Below are 19,805 nucleotides of genomic sequence, written 5' to 3'. Positions count from 1 at the left end.
TTCTTGATTATTTGGGGCATTTCAGAAGATCATATTTCACATTGCCGGTGTGGTCCACCTGCCTGCCAGAATTCAGGCGCCAGTAGAAAAGATCTCTGCAGAAATAAATGTTGCCTGAAAGAGAAACGTTGATGTTACAACCACCACAATGTATGCCATGTTTTGTTGATGTTTGTGCATTTGTGTTCCCGAGCTTAGTTGTAGAAGGCATGTTTACCTTTGTGCTGAAACACATCATGAGCATCATTAGGAACACCTCCAAAGCTGGCTTCGGTATATTTGGGGTATCCTTTGTCAATCATTTGGGTCTTGAGATCAAACCTGTAGGGATCAGAGATAGATTGAGATCTACTGTATGTCCTTTAACAAGATGGGTTAATTTATAGATCTTTTGTCTTAAAAAGGGGGGCAATTTCTACTCGCCTCCAAAAGTTTTCTCCACTGAAGAGAAGCACTTTGCTCTTCCCTCTATACAGCGCTCCCTCCACCTTCTGTACACTTGGGGGCAAACCAAGCTTCTCAATACTGTGGGGACCTAGCACACTGCTTCCTGTGTACACCCAGAACCTTCTTCCTAATGTAACAATAAAATATGATTAAAACTCTTTGTCTAACATTTCAGTGCTCTGATAAGCTCTTGAAAGAACACTCCTTACCTGAAAAGAAGTATAATTTTGTGGTCTGAACATCCTCAAAGGCAGAGTCAATGACAGCAGGTAGAGCTGGCCAACTCTGAGAAATGGAAAATGGTCCTGTTCGACCTCTGTCTGTCTTGCTTGATACCTTCCAGAAATACCTGTCAACCAGAAATGCAAGATTAGCACCTCAATAGGTTATGTTTCTAGAACATGAGTAGAACTAGCTATTTGCTTACCCATCTTTGAAGAAATGCAGATGTTTCTGAATCACAGTGATGGTGTCAAACTTGAGCATCTTGCAGGGGTCTTTGGTGGGATCTACAATTGGTGACACTGTCACAACAGATGAACTAGTCGGATTAGGTATTACTGTGGCGTTGAGAGTAGGACCAGGGCCTGTTTTATTTCCTGCAAAATATGGGAATGTTCTTTAAGGCAAAGTTTTCATGAGTTTGACGAGATTTATTGTGAAAGAGTACTGAGTTGTCCGCTCACCGTAGAGAAACTGAATACCATTAATGTCGTCCTGATCCAGGGAGAAATCCTCCACATAGCTGTACTGAGGGTACATGAGAGCTCCTCTAATGTTGGAGTGAGCCAAACCCAGGGAATGTCCGAACTCGTGGGCAGCCACCAGGAACAGGCTATAACCTGGAAGATAGCCAGTTAGAAATTTTACCATCTCATAAAATGATAAATGCAGAACAAATTCTTGCATTCGTGTCGCTCACCCAGGTCAGGACATAAACCCCCTCTCTGGTCTCTATCATAGTTGCCAGTGGTGGCACACCACAATCTGAAGTCTGTCCTCCCGTCATTCGTACATTGGTTGTATGGCGTCCCCCGAAATACAAAAGGAAAGTGGCAGGGATCTCCATTTAAGCTTGTCACAATTACGGTAGTGTCTGGACAAAAAGAGACAAAATAACTGTGGTTAAACAAAGCAACAAGCCACTGTGGCAGGACTTTCACACCTTGTGTTTTCTGTTACCCACCTCGGTTGGGACAGAAGCCAAATTTATCGTGTCTATCATAGCTGTCAGTGGTGGCACACCACAATTTGCCGTCTGTCGTCCCGTCACTAGTACATGAGTGGTATTCCCTGCCTTGGAACACAAAAGGAAAGTGGCAGGCATCTCCCTCCGAGGTTCCTCCAATTACAGCAGTGTCTGGACAAAAAGAGACAAAATAACTGTGGTTAAACAAAGCAACAAGCCACTGTGGCAGGACTTTCACACCTTGTGTTTTCTGTTACCCACCACGTTTGGGACAGAAGCCATACAGGTGCTGGTCATAAAATTAGAATATTGTGATAAAGTTCATTATTTTCCATAATGTCATGATAAAAATTAAATTGTCATATATTTTAGATTCATTGCACACCAACTGAAATATATCAGGTCTTTTATTGTTTTAATTTTGATGATTTTGGCAAACAGCTCTTGAAAACCCAAAATCCCTGTCTCAAAAAATTAGAATATTATGAAAAGGTTCTCTGAACGAGCAATAAAAATAATCATCTGAATCAACAAAGTAACTCTAAACACCTGAAAAAGATTCCTGAGGCCTTTAAAAACTCCCAGCCTGGTTCATTACTCAAAACCGCAATCATGGGTCAGATTGCTGACCTGACTGCTGTCCAGAAGGCCATCACTGACATCCTCAAGCAAGAGGGTGAGAAACGGAAAGAAATTTCTGAACGAATCGGCTGTTTGCAGAGTGTTATATCAAGGCACCTCAGTGGGAAGTCAGTAGGAAGGAAAAAGTGTGGCAGAAAACGCTGCACAACGAGAAGAGGTGACCGGACCCTGAGGAAGATTGTGGAGAAGGGCCGATTCCAGACCTTGGGGGAAGCAGTGGACTGAGTCTGGAGTAGAAACATCCAGAGCCACTGTGCACAGGCGTGTGCAGGAAATGGGCTACAGGTGCCGCATTCCCCAGGTCAAAGGTCAAGCCACTTTTGAACCAGAAACAGCGGCAGAAGCGCCTGACCTGGGCTACAGAGAAGCAGCACTTTGGACCACTGTTGTTCAGTGGTCCAAAGTACTTTTTTCGGATGAAAGCAAACTTTGCATGTCATTTGGAAATCAAAGTGCCAGACTCTGGAGGAAGACTGGGGAGAAGGAAATGCCAAAATGCCAGAAGTCCAGTGTCAAGTACCCACAGTCAGTGATGGTCTGGGTGCCATGTCAGCTGCTGGTGTTGGTCCACTGTGTTTTATCAAGGGCAGGATCAATGCAGCAGCTATCAGAAGATTTTGGAGCACTTCATGCTTCCATCTGCTGAAAAGTTTTATGGAGATGAAAATTTAATTTGGTCTGGAATCGGCCCTTCTCCACAATCTTCCTCAGGGTCCGGTCACCTCTTCTCGTTGTGCAGCGTTTTCTGCCACACTTTTTCCTTCCTACTGACTTCCCACTGAGGTGCCTTGATATAACACTCTGCAAACAGCCGATTCGTTCAGAAATTTCTTTCTGTTTCTCACCCTCTTGCTTGAGGATGTCAGTGATGGCCTTCTGGACAGCAGTCAGGTCAGCAGTCTGACCCATGATTGCGGTTTTGAGTAATGAACCAGGCTGGGAGTTTTTAAAGGCCTCAGGAATCTTTTTCAGGTGTTTAGAGTTACTTTGTTGATTCAGATGATTATTTTTATTGCTCGTTCAGAGAACCTTTTCATAATATTCTAATTTTTTGAGACAGGGATTTTGGGTTTTCATGAGCTGTTTGCCAAAATCATCAAAATTAAAACAATAAAAGACCTGAAATATTTCAGTTGGTGTGCAATGAATCTAAAATATATGACAATTTAATTTTTATCATGACATTATGGAAAATAATGAACTTTATCACAATATTCTAATTTTATGACCAGCACCTGTATATCCCGTCTGTGTCATAGTTGCTAGTGGTGGCACACCAGCGTTTTCCGTCGATGCGACCGTCGGTGGTGCAGCTTTTATACATCCTACCCTGGAAAATGAAGGGGTAGACACAGCGGGCTCCATTCGCATTCCCGTCAAATGTGAACAAGACTGTGAGGATTACAGTTGAAAGCGTCATTGGATGAGTTCCAGTTTTCCTTCACAAGCTCATAAACATAATTTATAACTTCAGGCTTGTCATTTTTGTCATGCTTACGTTCAGTTGGGCAGCCGCCGTATATCCCGTCTGTGTCGTAGTTGGCTGTGGTTGCACACCAGGGTATGCTGTTGTTTACGCCTTCAGTGATGCAGGTGGTGTACGATCTCCCACGGAAAGTGAAGGGGAAGTGACATATGGCACCTCCCGCATTGCCAGAGTAAGTCTTCACCACTGAGAAGACATATTGGATTATGTGTTAAAGGAAATCTGTGCAAAGAACACCAGAGGATTAAGGTAGAAGCACGTGATTTCTGAGGTGTAGTTACCGTTTCCTTTTCCCAGAGTCCAGTATTCATCATCGTCAAAGTGCGCGTCCCCGTCAATGCCCACACCTGGACGAAAGGCGTGAGCTAGAAGGCCATGCTTACCATCAAAGGGGTATCGATCCCCGTGGTCTAAAAAGAACATGAAGCAGCTCATCAATGTTTGATTTTTAGAATTCAGCTTCTTAATTTGTTAGAGTGCAAATGTTTGACTTAGAAATGTAAAAAAGAGCACATACTAGCTGTTCCAAAGGAGATCATGATGTCTGCTTCGCCTTGAAAAAGGCGGGTAAACGTCAGAGGAGTGACATCACTCCACACCCTGAATGCTCTTGCAAAGACATCATCAGTCACATTGCTGTCCATGTCGGGAGAATGGTTCAGGATCCTGAAGACACAGTGAACTCAAAATGACTATCAGATCTAGTCTGATGGAAACTAATCAACACTTTTAGTCCAGGTCGGTACCAAAACGCTGTTTGTCAACGTCCTCGGATGTCCAGTCAAGGGATCCGGGTCACGGCACCAAATTGTCATGAAAAAAATTATTACCTAGCACTGTTCAGGTGAAATCACTCAATCAGGTTTATTCATATATTGTGCACAATACAGAGAGTTTGTGGGACAATCAATAATGAAGCAGTTCTGGATGGAAAGCTCTCCCAGGCAGAGTCAACACATGAGTTTCATATCAAGGATAAGGAATTCAAAACAAATGGGTGAAACAGTCTGGTTCTCATGCAGCTGTGGGATACAACTTCCAACCTTGTATGTAACCCAAATAGTTATTTTGGTGAGAGTTCGCAAGCATTCCATCCATCCATCCATCCATCCATCCATCCATCCATCCATCCATCCATCCATCCATCCATCCATCCATCCATCCATCCATCCATCCATCCATTTTCTTTACACCAAAAAAGAAAGAAAGAAAGCATTTCATATAACAGATTTTAACTGATAGTAATTTTCCACCACAAGCTACAAGAGAGAGTTTTCTGAAACTATAGTTGTGTGTGTAGCACAACATGTCATGATATAATTTGCTTCTGATTTTAGGCTGTGAAATGGTTTTTATTAAAGATGTAACCTACCAAGGCAAAAACATTTCTGGTCAAATCGCACAAGGCACAGGGTAGTATGTCAGTTTTTATTTTTCTCTTGATTTGCATGTTTTCCAACAATTTAAGTTATCATTATTTAAACTTCCCTTTGCATGCCATAGCATTAACCAATGCCATCTGAACATCTATGATTTGTTTTTTGTATAAAGTGCTATTTAAAAAAAAAAACTGAAACGCTGCCTTAAAAACCAATTTAGAATAATAAATTTAATTTATAATGCACTTTTCATTAATAAAAATCTCAAAGTGCTACATGGTTCATCTAAAAACATAAAATCAACAATCAAAAACAATTAAAAAAAAGACTGTCAAATAAAAGTGGAGAAGGCTTTTTAAAGAGGAAAGTTTTCAAGCCAGTTTTAAAATCGGACAATGATTGCGGGGCTCTCAAATAGTCCAGGAGAGAGTTCCAAAGACGAGGAGCAGCCACAGCAAATGCTCGATCACCCATAGTACTTAGTCTTGATCGAGGAAGGTGGAGAAGATTGCTGCATTGGGATCGTAGGGGTCTAGAAGTTGAGTGTGAAGTAAGGAGGTCCTTCAGGTAATCCGGTGAGGTTCCATGTAGACAGTGATGGGTGATAAGTGCAATTTTATACTGAATCCTATAAGTTACAGGAAGCCAGTGAAGCTTGTAAAGAGTTGGTGTGATGTGATCAAATTTACGAGCTCTCACTAGGATCCTGGCAGCACTGTTTTGAATGTACTGAAGCCTCTGAAGGTGTTTTTGGTGGACTCCGATGAACAGGGAGTTACAGTAGTCGATTTATTAACAAGCAAAGGTTTTTTTTATATAACTAGAACATATTTGGTAGAATAAACAATCCCACTCTGTAAACATTAATGTAATGACATATAGTATTTCTTCCTTCCACTCACCTGTATGTAATATTGTTATGGTCCCATTTGTATACCCCGCCATATACGTTGTAATTGGTCACATCAGGAACACCACAGCGAGGTTGCTTCATGGCATTCAGTGTCGGCTTGTCCAGTTTTCCAGTCTCCTTCAGACCCATCTGTCTCTGCATCATCTTCAGAGCCTTTGCTATGGACACCTTGGACTTGAAGTCACCGTGCTGCTCCGTCACCATGTAACCAAACTTTTTCAGATAACTCTGTCAAACAAGACAAAACACACCAGAGCTCAGCCAAACACTCCCATTCTCAATTTGTGTAATGTCACACATTTATAAATTGTTTTCATAAAAGACGTCTGTAGCTTTAATTTAGAGAGTAAATATTTCCATTAAGATTGTGATATCAGTCTCTATTCAGGTAATTTGTTTCCCCCAAACAACTTTATTAAATCTCAATTCTGGGAGTCTCAGACTATGAAAAGAAGAATAAACCTTCTGCCAGTGTTGTAGCACTTGAGATCGGTCTTGGTCTCACGACCATTTTTTGATGGTCTCAGTCTTGTCTCGGGCGCTGAGGACTCGGGATTTAATTTCAAGACATCAAGACTGCAACTGTGAAAATATCACTAAACGTACAGTATAGTGTCCAGTTTATTTGTTATAATCTTTGTTTTCAGTGGACGCAAAACGCACCGATTAAAATCCAAGCAATGATGTGTTTCTGATGCTCTCCCTCCACTCCCCACTCTTCACTTGCACGTGGCGCTCTGAGAGCAGTGGTTTCTCTGAGCAGTAGAATATGTCTGTCTAATCGTCAGTAATAGAACAGCGCTGCACAACTAATAAGAAATCCGATGGCCACAGCTAACTCAGCAGCACTTTGCTTTCACAGACGGTGGGGACAACTAGAGCGAGGGTATGTTTTCTACGCTCCTTCACCTCACATACTTTACTTCCTTCCCCGCCCCACATACATCTTTCAACCAGACGGCTATTTGTAATCCATAGATGGGGCACAGAAAATGTTTGGGCGTTATCTTTTTAGGGATGGCACGAGACCATTGCAGATTTGTAGCACAGAGATGGAAGCAAAGTAGAACAAAGAGTTTGTTCTCCATTTGATGTTGGTAAAATCCATGAAGTATTTAATATCTAGGTGTTTTTATGGAAATATGGATCTTTCAGATCAATTTGAGAAGCAATTTTGCTCATATTTCACATTTTATCGTGTCATGTAGCGCGGGGGGCTGGTTTTGATCTTGACCCAGTCTCGACATCCCTCGGTCTTGGTCTTGACTTGGTCTCAACATCCCTCAGTCTTGGCCTTGACTTGGTCTCGGGTTAGGTGATCTTGACCACAACACTGCCATCTGCTACTCACTTGTGCCAGCTCTTCATCTGCCACCTTTTTGACGATGTTCCCTGGGGAGGTGACAAGGACCGACTTGACAGGACGGCTCCATCCGTTCTGTACGCCTATTCCCAAAAGTAAACACACCACTAACGCACAGCACCTCATGGCGAGCTCTGCTGTGGCACAAAATGCAACAAAAATGCAAAAACTAACTTCAAAGACAGATAATCAAGTGTGAACCAAAGTCAAAAGAAGAAAAAAATCTCAGAATATCGGCAAAGTTTCCACTTCAGTGATGTCTTCTGTGTTTTGGAAGTTGGTCCCTGTTGCTGTCTGTCTGAACTGTGCTGCTGGTTGTTGTTGTAGATGTTGTATTTATACAGAGTAGAGTCTTAGTCATCAAACCCTCGCTCCCGCCTACTGTAACATCAGTTCTTTGCAGAAATTTACAGGCTGGGGAAATTTCCAAAACATCCACAGACACTTTAACACTTTATTTGACGGGGTGTGAATAAGACTGACATGATACTGTCGTAAACACTTGTCGTAAACATGAATAAGTCTTCATGAATATTTATGACTGTCATAAAGTGTAATTCGGTAAATTATGACACTTTTAATACAAAGTTGGCATTATTCAAAATGTCTTTGTTATGACAACTTGACATTTACCCAGAAATCATGATCTGACATAAATTTGTTAGAAAAGTATTACCGATTAAACTTTAAAAATTAGCTTTACATGGTGATATTATATTGCTCTGACACTGTTTAAATGTCTTAAATTAATTGATCCTAAAGTAGTGCAATACACCATCTCCACCAGTGAGAGGCAGCAGTGTACAAACAGGCGCACAGTGCCTTGGTCTTCTTGGTAAAGAAGAAATCTATCATCTTGTGGGCCCCACAGACATGAATTACTCATGTTCATGACAGGTGTTTATGACAGTGTCATGTCAGTTATATTCAGACCCCGTCAAAGTGTTACTCAACCACATTTATTTCATACCTACTAACTAATGAGTGGATATAAGTTGATGTTTTTCTTTCTTTTTAAACTTTTTCCATGTAAAGTGTGACTATTTATCTCCTGCACATCAAACATTTTTTGCTTCTTTGTATAGCACTGCTAAGAAAACGCTCCTTATTAAGATTTTGCTTCTTACTCTTCGACAGATATGTAAAAACAAAGTAACCCATGTATAGTTGATTAGATGATCAAATCAACTTGCATAGATTGTTTACATAATTGTGTGTAACAAATATTTGCTTCCACATTTTTCTATAGAGTTCTGCTTCCTCTGTTTTAGAAGCTGGATTGCAAAATTAGGTCAAGGATAAAGCAGAATAAGAAAACTGTGTTCTGATGCTTTATGTACTCAGTCTCTTGAGTGTCTTTACTTTTGTTTGATTAATAGCAATAGTGATGGAAACTTTACTCAGTTTCATTAAATAGACAATAAATAAGAGCAAAGCTCCGGTCAGAAAAAGCAAAACGATATCTCAAAAAATTACTTATCCTTCATGGAGGGAAAAAACAAAAAGATCAGAAAAAAGCCAAGATAAAGGTTTGTTTTATTGTGACTTGGTAATGTAATGTAATGTAAAAGATTAGTAAAGCTACTAGCATGATAGCGACCTGGAACAGTCCAGTTCAACAGCCAAACATTTATGCTAGGCTCTTTGTGTTTGTGTGACACTGAGTTTAAACTTTAAATGAGTTGATTCTCATGGTTGGCTCTGTATATTTCTGAGGTATTTCTGGCTTCAAAACGCTGTGTTTGATAATGTTTGGTAACAATAATAAAAATTTCTCGATGTTTGACATTGTGTAGCAAAACGTTTTTTACGTCAGGCTACATAGCTGCTGCATCGATGAGCTGCTCTATGCTGTAGTATATGTTGTTTGCTGCTGAGCAGAATCATTTTGTGGGTAAAACAAACATTGTTACATCAATTTCTAAGTTATGTGAAACTTCGGTTAAAATTATTTGAAGGCTCAGAATCAGTCTAGTACCGGTACCGGTCCACATTCTGAGGGGAGAAAGACTCACCTGGTATAAATAAAATTTTTAGCTATTGGAGTAACGCTTAAGAGAAATTTATTTAATCAAAGAATGTCATGAATATGTTTGTAGGGCTGCACCGATTGCAATTTTCTGGCCGATCCCTGGTTACTGATCTTTAAAAAGCCTGACCTGCCGATTTTGATTTTAGCTGATATAATTTTTTTTGGTCTGAAATGTCGCTGAATATAGCAAGAAAGCCAGTGAGTTGAAACAGTGGGGTGAATATTGTTAACTGTAAATGTGGAGGCCTGACCTGTTGGTTCGGTCTGTCAGTCAAACCTCTCACTGTAGAGCAGAAGAGGACAGAGGCTGATTTTTAAACCTTTGCTGATAAATATTAAGATTAGGGGATAAGATGGGCTTCGTAGTCATTTGGGTTTCTTGTGTGTTTATTTAGGATTCTGTGTTCTGTTGAGTCTCCTTGTTGTCCCTTTTACCATTTGATTGTCCCCAGCTCTCTGTTGTTTCAGGACAACTCCTGTTTCTCCTCTTTTGTGTAGCACATTTCAGCAACAACGCAGTTTTACTTTGAAGACCGAAACGCTAATCACACTACAAGTAATGGTGAAACTTTCTAGAGTCTAAGTCTAAGTCATAAAAAACACCATAATCTACAATTAAGAAAACCAGTAACAAACATTACATTTTGATGAGTGCCATCATCAATACACATCAAATATGTTGGTCAATGTTCATTTTATTTTGGCCACTGAAGACAAATATCCTCCTCTGATGCACGACCAAATGGTCAACAACCCATGACGCAGCATGGCTCATCGCGCTTTTACTTTGAAAACCGAAACGCAAAATGAAGCAGTCCCATGATCCAGGTAATGCGAGGCATTGTTTGTTGCCAGTCACGTGGTTCTCAACAAGATGACAAGCCTTGAAGCGGGGCTTCATCGGACACACCCCCTTTTTATTCGGTACAAGCTTCGCATCCTGGATTCATTTAGCCCATCACTATTAAATTAATCATTTCATTCCCTAAAACCTGGGTCCGCTGAGTCTGCCTCACCACCTTCACAGCATATCAAGAACCCGACCAAAACTAACTGCGGTGAGGAACTCAAAAAAGGAAAAAGGAATATAATCTACAACATGGACCTTGCACATCGGAATGAGTTGATATCTACAATTAAGGACTATGTGGAGATTGTGGCAGAACCATACTTGGCCTTCAGACGCCTTGGGGTCACCATCAGACTCCTGTTTTTGCAGAAGGACTGGTCCGACCATCTCCCGTCCGTGGGGTTGGGGGAGCTTGTAGTGGGAAAATTTAAGGTTACTATGATTAGCTGAATCATTAAGATCCTTCTGAAGCAGGTTTTCTGAGCTTAACATGACAATGGAGTCATTGGCCTTAGCAATACAATGAAGTCATTGAATTGTTCCTTTATCTCTCCTGGCTCCTAGTGAAGAAGACACATGTGTCTGTTGTCCAGTCTGCTGTCTGTCCTGTAACCAAGTAGATTACCAAACTATGCGATCTGAATGAACCTCTACCTATAAAACTGTAAGTTGTGTTCTGCTCGGGACTCTTTCTCCTGACTGCGTTCACTGAATGTTCGAACACTGTTGAGCCTTCGAATAAATACTGATTAAGAATATATTCTTTGTCTGGTTCTTGAAACAGTTTTGCCTCACTCTTTGTTAAAGGAAAATTTCCACAACAATTTGCAGTCACGAACAGGATCCGGCGAGGTGGAGAGGTCAAGGGCGACGAGAGATCGAATGCATTGGCCAATCTGAGGATTTTGTCTTCAGTTGGAGGTCTCGTCCCTGCGACTGCCGACCGACCGGATCCATAAGAACCTCAATAAATTTATTGGGTGAGGACTGTTTCAATCAGGTTTCTTTCTTTTTGTTTTCTGTTTTTTTCATATCTGCTTGGACAGGCTCCGTCTGCTGGTGAACTAAACTCAACTATCTAAGGAGTAGATCGTGGGTATTTTTAATCTTTTTCCAACTTTAACGAAAGGAAGTAACTATCTAAAATACAGATAGTGGGTATTTTTAATCTTTTTCCAACTTTAATGAAAGAAAGTAACTATCTAAAAGGCAGATAGCAGGGTTTTTTTTAATTTTTTTTCCACCTTTAACGAAAGAAAGTAAAGAAAGTAACTATCAGAAGATAGTTATGGTTTTCTTTTTTTCTTCCCTAAAGAAACAAAGTAACTAAGGGAAGATAGTGGGTGGTTTTTAGCATTTCTACACATTGAAGGAAAGAAAGCCAGTGGAGAGACGTCTCACTGAAAATATGGGTTCCGGAACCTCAAAGAAAATATCGGAGCGTTTTTATTTATGACCTAAGGGCAAAAAAACAAAACAAAATGGGAACGAATGTTTTGCATGCAGAAAACAGAATTATGACTTTCGTAAAACGGGAAACTTGAGTGTTAATCAATTGAAACTGGTGCAAAAACAGCTTGATGAAAAATGGATGTAAAAAAAAAAAAGTGGGCCACACTGAATGCTGCTGCCCTTTCCTCTTTAAATAAACTTGGCTTGGTAGGTCGTCGTCAGTTTCATTTTGCCATGAGATATTTGACCAAAAGGAAACAGTGAATTCAGTCGTGAACAAGTCAAAGCTACATCCATGATGCTGAGCACCTAAAACTTTAATAGGTGGAGTCCAACTTCCTTTCAAAATGTGGCCTCTGAGGTGGACATCAAAAGAAAATAAGATTTTGATAAAACTGTTCCATTAACACCGACTTCTCTTGACTGTGTTGACCCTGTGGTCTTTCATTTAGTGAATCATCAATCAATCAATCAATCAATCAATCAATCAATCAATCAATCAATCAATCAATCAATCAAATTTTATTTGTATAGCACATTTCAGCAGCGAGGCATTTCAAGGTGCTTTACATAATTAAAAACAAAATAAAAACAGCATGTGACATTGAATAAACAGTAAGAAAGAGAAAGAGATTTTGGAAAAATTACTTTTGTTACGGAATTAAGCGCCTGTCGTCGCTGGACTCCGCCGTCCGTTTAACACGAGTATTATCCAGCCCCCTCGCCTAAGAGGACTAGGTCTCCATCCTGGCAGTACCAGGCTCCGTCCACCTATCACACGAATTTTAGCGCTACGACTTCGCCGTCCTACACGGATTTTTGTGCACGTCTTACAAAATAAAAAATTACATCATTAAAACGTAGACTGTGAGAAAGAGAAATAAAAAGAACTTAATAAATAGATAAAAAAGATAAAAACATTAAAAACATCAGAGACGTCAAAACCCACACTCTAACCCTCATTTAGCCATAAGCAACTCTAAACAGGTGGGTTTTAAGTTGAGATTTAAAGGCACACAGTGTTTCAGCTGTTTTACAGTTTTCTGGAAGTTTGTTCCAAATTTGTGGTGCATAGAAACTGAATGCTACTTCTCCTCGTTTGGTTCTGGTTCTGGGGATGTAGAGCAGTGCAGAACCAGAAGATCTGAGGGGTCTAGACGGTTGGTACAGCAATAACAGATCTTTAAGGTATTGTGGTGCTAAACTAACAACAGTATTTTAAAGTCTATTCTCCGAGCTACAGGGAGCCAGTGTAGGGACTTTAAAACTGGTGTTATGTGCTCTATCTTCCTGGTTTTAGTAAGAAGACGAGAAGCAGCGTTCTGGATCAGCTGCAGCTGTTTGACTGATTTATTAGTCAGACCTGTGAAGACGCTGCTGCAGTAATCAATGCGGCTAAAGATAAACGCATGGATGAGTTTCTGTAGCTCGTGCTGAGACATTAGTCCTCTAATCCTGGAGATATTCTTGAGGTGATAAAAGGCCGACTTTGTGACTGTCTTAATGTGGCTCTGAAGGTTCAGGTCAGAGTCCATCACTACTCCCAGGTTTCGGGCCTGATCGCTGGTTTTCAGTTGTAATAACTGAAGCAGTGCACTGATTCTAGTTCGCTCCTCTTTAGGTCCAAAGATAATAACTTGAGTTTTGTTTCTGTTCAGCTGGAGAAAGTTTTGGCACATCCACACATTTATCTGTTCTAAGCATCTATTCAGTGATTGGATGGGTTCAGAGTCACCTGGTGACATCGTGATGTAGAGCTGTGTATCATCCGCGTAGTTATGGTAGCTGATCTTATTTCCTGTTATAACCTGAGCCAGTGGGAGCATATAAATATTGAAAAGAAGGGGTCCTAGGATTGAACCTTGGGGTACACATGTGACCTTTGACCTCTCTGATGAGAAGTTTCCGACTGAAAGTTTACTATTTGGATCAGATCATTAGCAACAACAGGCAGGACTTTCTTAAAGAAATGTGTGGGTAGGACATCCAGACAGCAGGAACTGGAGCTTAATTGACTTATACTTTCTTCTCTGGTTGTATGATTGAGTAGTGAAGCAAAATTGTCCTGTCCAAAGTGTCTCATTTGACCAAATCCTTTCATCTGAGTCCTTTTTTATGCTTTATTTCTTTTTCTGTGCGGAATGATATGAGCAGAGTCTTTTATTTCGGTGGCTGAACCTATACAACTTGAGATGCTATTGGTAAAACAGGTAAAAGTAAAAGTGCCAGCTTTGCATGATTTTGTAAATTATGACAATTTAATGCAAAGTTGGCACTTTTAATGGACTTTCAATGCAAATTTTAGAGCAACTTTCCATTTAAAGTGTCATTATTTACCGAATGACACTTCATGACAACAGTCATAAACATTCATAAAGATGTCTTTATGTTCATGACAGGTGTTAATGACAGTGTCATGTCAGTCTTATGCACACCCCTTCAAATAAAGTTTTACCAAAAATTCTTTAAAGTGGTTGTTAGTGTCCACACACAGCTCTGGGAAAAAATGAAGGGACCACTTAAAATGATCAGTTTCTCTGATTTTACTTTTATGTTTGAGTAAAGTCAACTTTGTTTATTGATTCTATGAAGTACTAACACCATGACTCAGAAATTTCAAGCAAAAATTATTTGCAGAAAACCAGAAATGGTCAAAATAACGACAAAGATGCAGCGTTTTCAGACCTAGAATAATGCAAAGAAAGCAAGTTCACATTCATTTAGAACCAACAACACTAATGTTTTAACTCCAGAAGAGTTCAGAAATCAATATTTGCTAGTTCTGTACAAGTTATATAATTCATCCAGGTACTTAAGTTGTTGCAAAAATATTGCAGAACAAATAGAAAAACTGACATTTATAGAGGATGAATTGTATCACATGCAATTTGATTTGTTCTATATAATCAGAGGTAACAATATTCCTTTAGATTCTCCTTTTTTTGCTCTGCTGTAACAAGAATGGACAAATCCTTTAAGCCACACGTGTCAAACTCCAGTATTTAAGGGCCAGTCTGTGAGAACAACATGAATCACATAATTAGACCATTAACAGGACTCCACAGAACATGATTCAGGCCTTTGATTCTGATGTGTTGGATTTGGGACACATCAAGCTTGTAGGAAACAGGATTTGAATGCCTAGAGATCAACACCCCTAGTCTAAAGTCAGTATGATAAGATAAACTGTGGATGTTACTCAATACAAGAGATGTTTTCCACAACAAATGTCTGCACCTATGTTACACAATAGCTGAACATAGTTGGGGACCACATGCAGTACATACACATGATTATTTTATTGTTTATATATATATATATATATATATATATATATATATATGAGTACTAGACAACCACAAAGCACATGTACTGAAGTTATGAAAAATTGTCCCTTTATGAGTCTGTCATGATCTGTGTTTCTGTGTGTTTATTTTTGAGTTTTTCTGTGTAGTCCTGTTCCCTGAGTCTGTATGTGCCTTCCCCGCTGATTGTTTCCCAGGTGTGTCTTATTTCCTTAATTACCCCGTGTGTATTTAGTCTCACCTGTTGTATGTGTTCGTCGTCGGGTCCTTGTCTTACGAATGTCGTTTGTCTTACGTCTTGTATTCGCTCCAGTAGAACTGTTAAGTCCTGGATAGCGTTAGCTCTCGTTTCCAGTCCTTATTGTCAGTGCTACCGGCGTTTAGCTGCGCGCTTGTTTTGCCGTGCTGCCTGTCCTGGACTGTCAGAGCATATTATTATTAAATTCTTCATTTTCACCATCTTACCTGGGTCTCGGCGTCTCTCATCTCCTCACCGCAACCACCACATCTCCTGACAGAGTCCCTCAATCCTGAAAACACAAAATATGATGATTTTTGATTGTACGAAACACTAGAATGGGTTCAAAGAGGCCGAATGCACACTTTCTGGAATGAGCCCATCAAATACTTAAAGGCAAGGTAGGCAATAAGCAATTATCTCCATACTTAATCCGTGTGATTACAAGCAGCTAATGTGTCTTAGAACATCATGGAGAAATGCCCAATTGTGGGCACAAAACCAAATACTTGTGGCTGCCAAATGCTTTTACTCCATTAGTTTTAGTTTGGATTTTAAAAAAAAATTGCCTTGCAGCGATTCACAGCTTCTACGAGGAAACAAGGTAAATTTTTGTCTTCCTTTCAACCAGATTATGAGACACCTACCTTGACCAAGGTTTTATGTATTTATTTTTTCTCGTAGAAGCTGGATGACAGCCTGGTAATGGCTTGTGTTGGTTCTCCCTTGCTAAACCCAGCTGTAAGTCCCTCAGACCCTGGGACCTAAACTGTCCATCTAAAAGCTCCGATTTGATAATTCTGAAGTGTAACTGCAGCCAGCAAAGCAGAGCAGAGCAGAACTGTGACTAAAACAATTTCATGCATGGCAGTGGAGTGTGCAGCTTAACTCACACTGGGTTCACCATGCAAGAAAAAAAAAACAAAACAAAACTAGCTCCAACACTAGTTTGAGCAGAGATATTTTAAAATGCAACACTGAATTCATATTAGATACACCTCAGATACACCTTAGGGCCCCATGGAGGCTTGGGGATAGCATGTCATGACTCGCTATCCCACATGGCAGGGCCGACCCAAGGCATAAACAAACTAAGCAGCTGCTTGGGGCCCAAAGGTCACTAAGGGGCCCCAATTCTTTAGTAATTTCTTTCATATGAAAACCACACAATTTAACTATGAATTTAAATGAGTTGATTCTCATGGTTGGCTCTGTATATTTCTGAGGTATTTTTAGTTTCAAAACGCCGTGTTTGATAACGTTTGGTAACAATAATTAAAATTTCTCGATGTTTGACATTGTGTAGCAAAAAGTTTTTACGTCAGGCTACATAGCTGCTGCATCGATGAGCTGCTCTATGCTGTAGTATATGTTGTTTGCTGCTGAGCATAATCATTTTGTGGCGAAAACAAACATTGTTACATCAACTTCTAAGTTATGTGAAACTTCTGTTAAAATTATTTGAACGCTCAGAATCAGTCCAGTACCGGTACCGGTCCACATTCTCAGGGGAGAAAGACTCACCTGGTATAAATAAAATTTTTAGCTACTGGAGTAACGCTTAAGAGAAATTTATTTAATCAAAGAATGTCATGAATATGTGTGTAGGGCTACATCGATTGCAATTTTCTGGCCGATCCCTGGTTACTGATCTTTAAAAAGCCTGACCTGCCGATTTTGATTTTAGCTGATATAATTTTTTTGTCTGAAATGTCGCTGAATATAGCAAGAAAGCCAGTGAGTTGAAACAGTGGGGTGAATATTGTTAACTGTAAACCTGCAGACCGGACCTGGTGGACCGATCTGTCAGTCAAACCTCTCTCTGTAGAGCAGAAGAGGACAGAGGCTGATTTTAAACCTTTGTTGACGAACATTAGATTAGGGGATTAAAGGGGATTCACATGTAAGAACTGGCCAATCACGATCCCCCAAAATTAAGGAAATCGGCACCCAGATATCAACTGGTCGATATAAATGTTTCCTGTATTATACATGTATATAATTTAAGCAGCAATACTAGACATGCAATAAGCACTGTGTGATGACCTAATGATCAGACTGCTGATTGCAGCCAGTCCACATTGAACTAGAGATGCCCCAAAACCAAATTTCGCTTAGGGACCCATGGAGGCTTGGGCCGCCCCTGTCTGCTCTTCACTGTAATTGTTGCAGGTCCCAGGTGGAGGGACATGTGGGCAGATCTAAATAACCTGTTTTAACAGGAGAAACAAGTGAGCCACAGGAAAAGGTGTTGCTGTGCTGGTAGCTCTCATCCGAATGGAGGGAAGATTTTTCCACACAGAACTGTTGCACCGTCAGTCCCATAATGTCCCTCGTCTTCCATCTAGTGGCGCATTTGTGCTACTGCGTGACATTGCCCCAAACATTTCAAAACAGGGTAAAATCCAAAACTAAAATCACAATTTAACCAAAGAAATGCGACCACACTTTGTTTGGTCACATAAACAATGTGGGGGGCACATAATTTCAATGTTTGAATTTCATTTCTTATTTCTAGAAATGCCTTGTGGTTTGTACAATTTATTAAATAAAATACATCAAATTCCTTTGGTGCATTTCTCTGATCAGATTAAAAATTTCATCAGATTATTTAAGGCTTCACTCTAAAGAAACCTGATATAGAAAGTTATAAAGTCTGTCAGTTTGCAGTAAAAATATCTATCTATCTATCTATCTATCTATCTATCTATCTATCTATCTATCTATCTATCTATCTATCTATCTATCTATCTATCTATCTATCTATCTATCTATCTATCTATCTATCTATCTATCTGTGTGTGTGTATATATATAATTTTTATTTTTTATAATTTCTGGAAACCCATGTTAAATAGTCTTTTGGTAAATGTTTTTTGTACAACGACCTTCCATTCCTTTCTCGGAAAGCTAATTGGACTATAAGGGATTTTAAGAGATTTTTTTGAGTTTTTCACCATAATCCTCATTATGTCATTTAATATAGTTGATCGGTGGAACTCTGTTACATTTGTAGTAAAGAATGAATAGTAATCATGTTTCTTATGCACTTTTCAGCTGCTTGAAAAAAAACAAAACAGATTTTACATTTTTCAGTCTATATCAAGAAAATACACAGGCAGATGTAATTAAGCTGCAATTTCATTAAGACTCAGAAGTCATTGTGGTGTTTAAACACTAGGGGGAGACGTGCGCACATTTGATGATGATGAACACAGGCTTTTGTGTTATTTACCCTACGTTACCTGGCATCTTTCAGTATCTGTTTAACAAAGCAGTAAAAGGAGGAAAAAGTAGAAGAGAAAGAATTTGATTTGCCATATACAGCTTTTTTTCAGGTATCATTTCAACCCTGTCACTCGCAACTTAGAAGTTTCACATGAATGTGTCATCAATCATAGATCATTTTCTGGAGAAAAGTTTAAAGATTCATGTAGAGGTGCATCTCTACATCAGAATAACATTGCTAAGTAAATTTATTTACTGGTTTATTGAATGAAGGCAGACGTGTATAGGTTTCTCAAAAAAGTTCAATATAAGACGGGTGAAAACTTATTTTGAGTACAGAATGGTTTGTTTGGTTATTGCTTGTTTGAATGGGGACAATTGTTGAGTATACATAACACCAAAAACTGTAACATTTATAGCCTGAGCTAATTTGCAATACATCTATCCAGTCGGCGGTCCTTAACATACTCAGTCATTGTTAATGAAGCTGCCTGCACAGAGCGTGCTGTCTCAAAGCATAATAACGTGAAGTTTATTGGAAGAAAAAGGGTGGGATAGAAGAAGACTCGCAAAAGGCGTGGAGTTAGTGCTTCACAAGCTACCAGACATATCCAGGAATGGGCAACAACTAGCACTTTACTTGAGTTAAGCCAGTAGAACCCAAAGTCTGGGTGGAGACCCCACTTTGGGTCACCACTTTGTAATTTTGGAGTGCTAAGATGCAAAGATCAACCTAAATAATAAACATGTCTAAAGTAAAGCATATTGTTACTATTAACATTCTTATAGTTTGGCATAGCTTTAGAATTGATAAAAGCATCATGTTGACCCATGTGTTAGCTGTTGTTGCTGCTTATGTTGTCATTGTTCCCCATTTGTAGCTGATTCAAAGAGCTGAAGTCCCCAGTGTAGAAAAGTTTTGAAAATAAACCACTCCTGAAACAGAGACAACTTCAGAAAAATAGTACCTGAGCTAAAAAGAGGGCTGGTTTATGGAACTGACTAGTTTATTATCGTCTTAAAAATGGTCAGTTTTTAACCTGAAAATAAAGATTGCATTGCCTTACTTGGCTTAAATGCAGAAGGAGCTTCAAGCAAGAACAGAGGAAATATATTGTGCAGCACATAGAAATATTTTTCACTGAATCAATATTTTTATAATAGAAATAAAAGGTGAATGGACTTATGCAATATTTGGATTTTCTTAAACTTTTTCATGTTTTCTTTTGTATCAAAATACAAGCTTGGTGTTTATTACCAAGTGCTCATGAAGCCATTTTGG

The 19,805-nt window shown here is 39.5% G+C and overlaps 1 protein-coding gene across 1 annotated transcript; it reads right to left on the bottom strand.

The window, feature by feature from the left end:
* Positions 1 to 7,551, bottom strand: LOC148158463 (matrix metalloproteinase-9-like). The gene is made up of 14 exons (XM_088007400.1): positions 7,408 to 7,551; positions 6,046 to 6,284; positions 4,282 to 4,430; positions 4,046 to 4,174; positions 3,777 to 3,950; positions 3,522 to 3,670; positions 1,898 to 1,922; positions 1,634 to 1,807; positions 1,134 to 1,289; positions 875 to 1,046; positions 657 to 796; positions 424 to 574; positions 218 to 321; positions 1 to 114 (listed from the first exon to the last, which is right to left on the bottom strand). The coding sequence occupies exons 1-14, from the start codon at positions 7,543 to 7,545 to the stop codon at positions 8 to 10; spliced, it is 2,007 nt and encodes a 668-aa protein (XP_087863526.1). The 5' UTR covers positions 7,546 to 7,551; the 3' UTR covers positions 1 to 7.
* Positions 7,552 to 19,805: the final 12,254 nt, after the last annotated feature.

This window comes from Poecilia mexicana, unplaced genomic scaffold (genome assembly GCF_051168715.1).
Source record: "Poecilia mexicana isolate PSO_F unplaced genomic scaffold, ASM5116871v1 scaffold_7, whole genome shotgun sequence".
Classification (NCBI taxonomy): Eukaryota; Metazoa; Chordata; class Actinopteri; order Cyprinodontiformes; family Poeciliidae; genus Poecilia; species Poecilia mexicana.
Note: the sequence above shows the minus strand (reverse complement) of the source record. Positions and strands in the feature narration are given on the sequence as shown.

What these genes read in the sequence shown, in the direction of transcription:
- LOC148158463 (XM_088007400.1), bottom strand. Translation starts at nt 7,545, where the DNA reads ATGAGGTGCTGTGCGTTAGTGGTGTGTTTACTTTTGGGAATAGGCGTA. An exon ending in TGGCTTCTGTCCCAACCGAG is followed by an intron (nt 1,290 to 1,633) that starts GTGGGTAACAGA and finishes GCTATCTTCCAG; the next exon opens with GTTATAGCCTGTTCCTGGTG. An exon ending in AGTGGAGAAAACTTTTGGAG is followed by an intron (nt 322 to 423) that starts GCGAGTAGAAAT and finishes TGATCCCTACAG; the next exon opens with GTTTGATCTCAAGACCCAAA.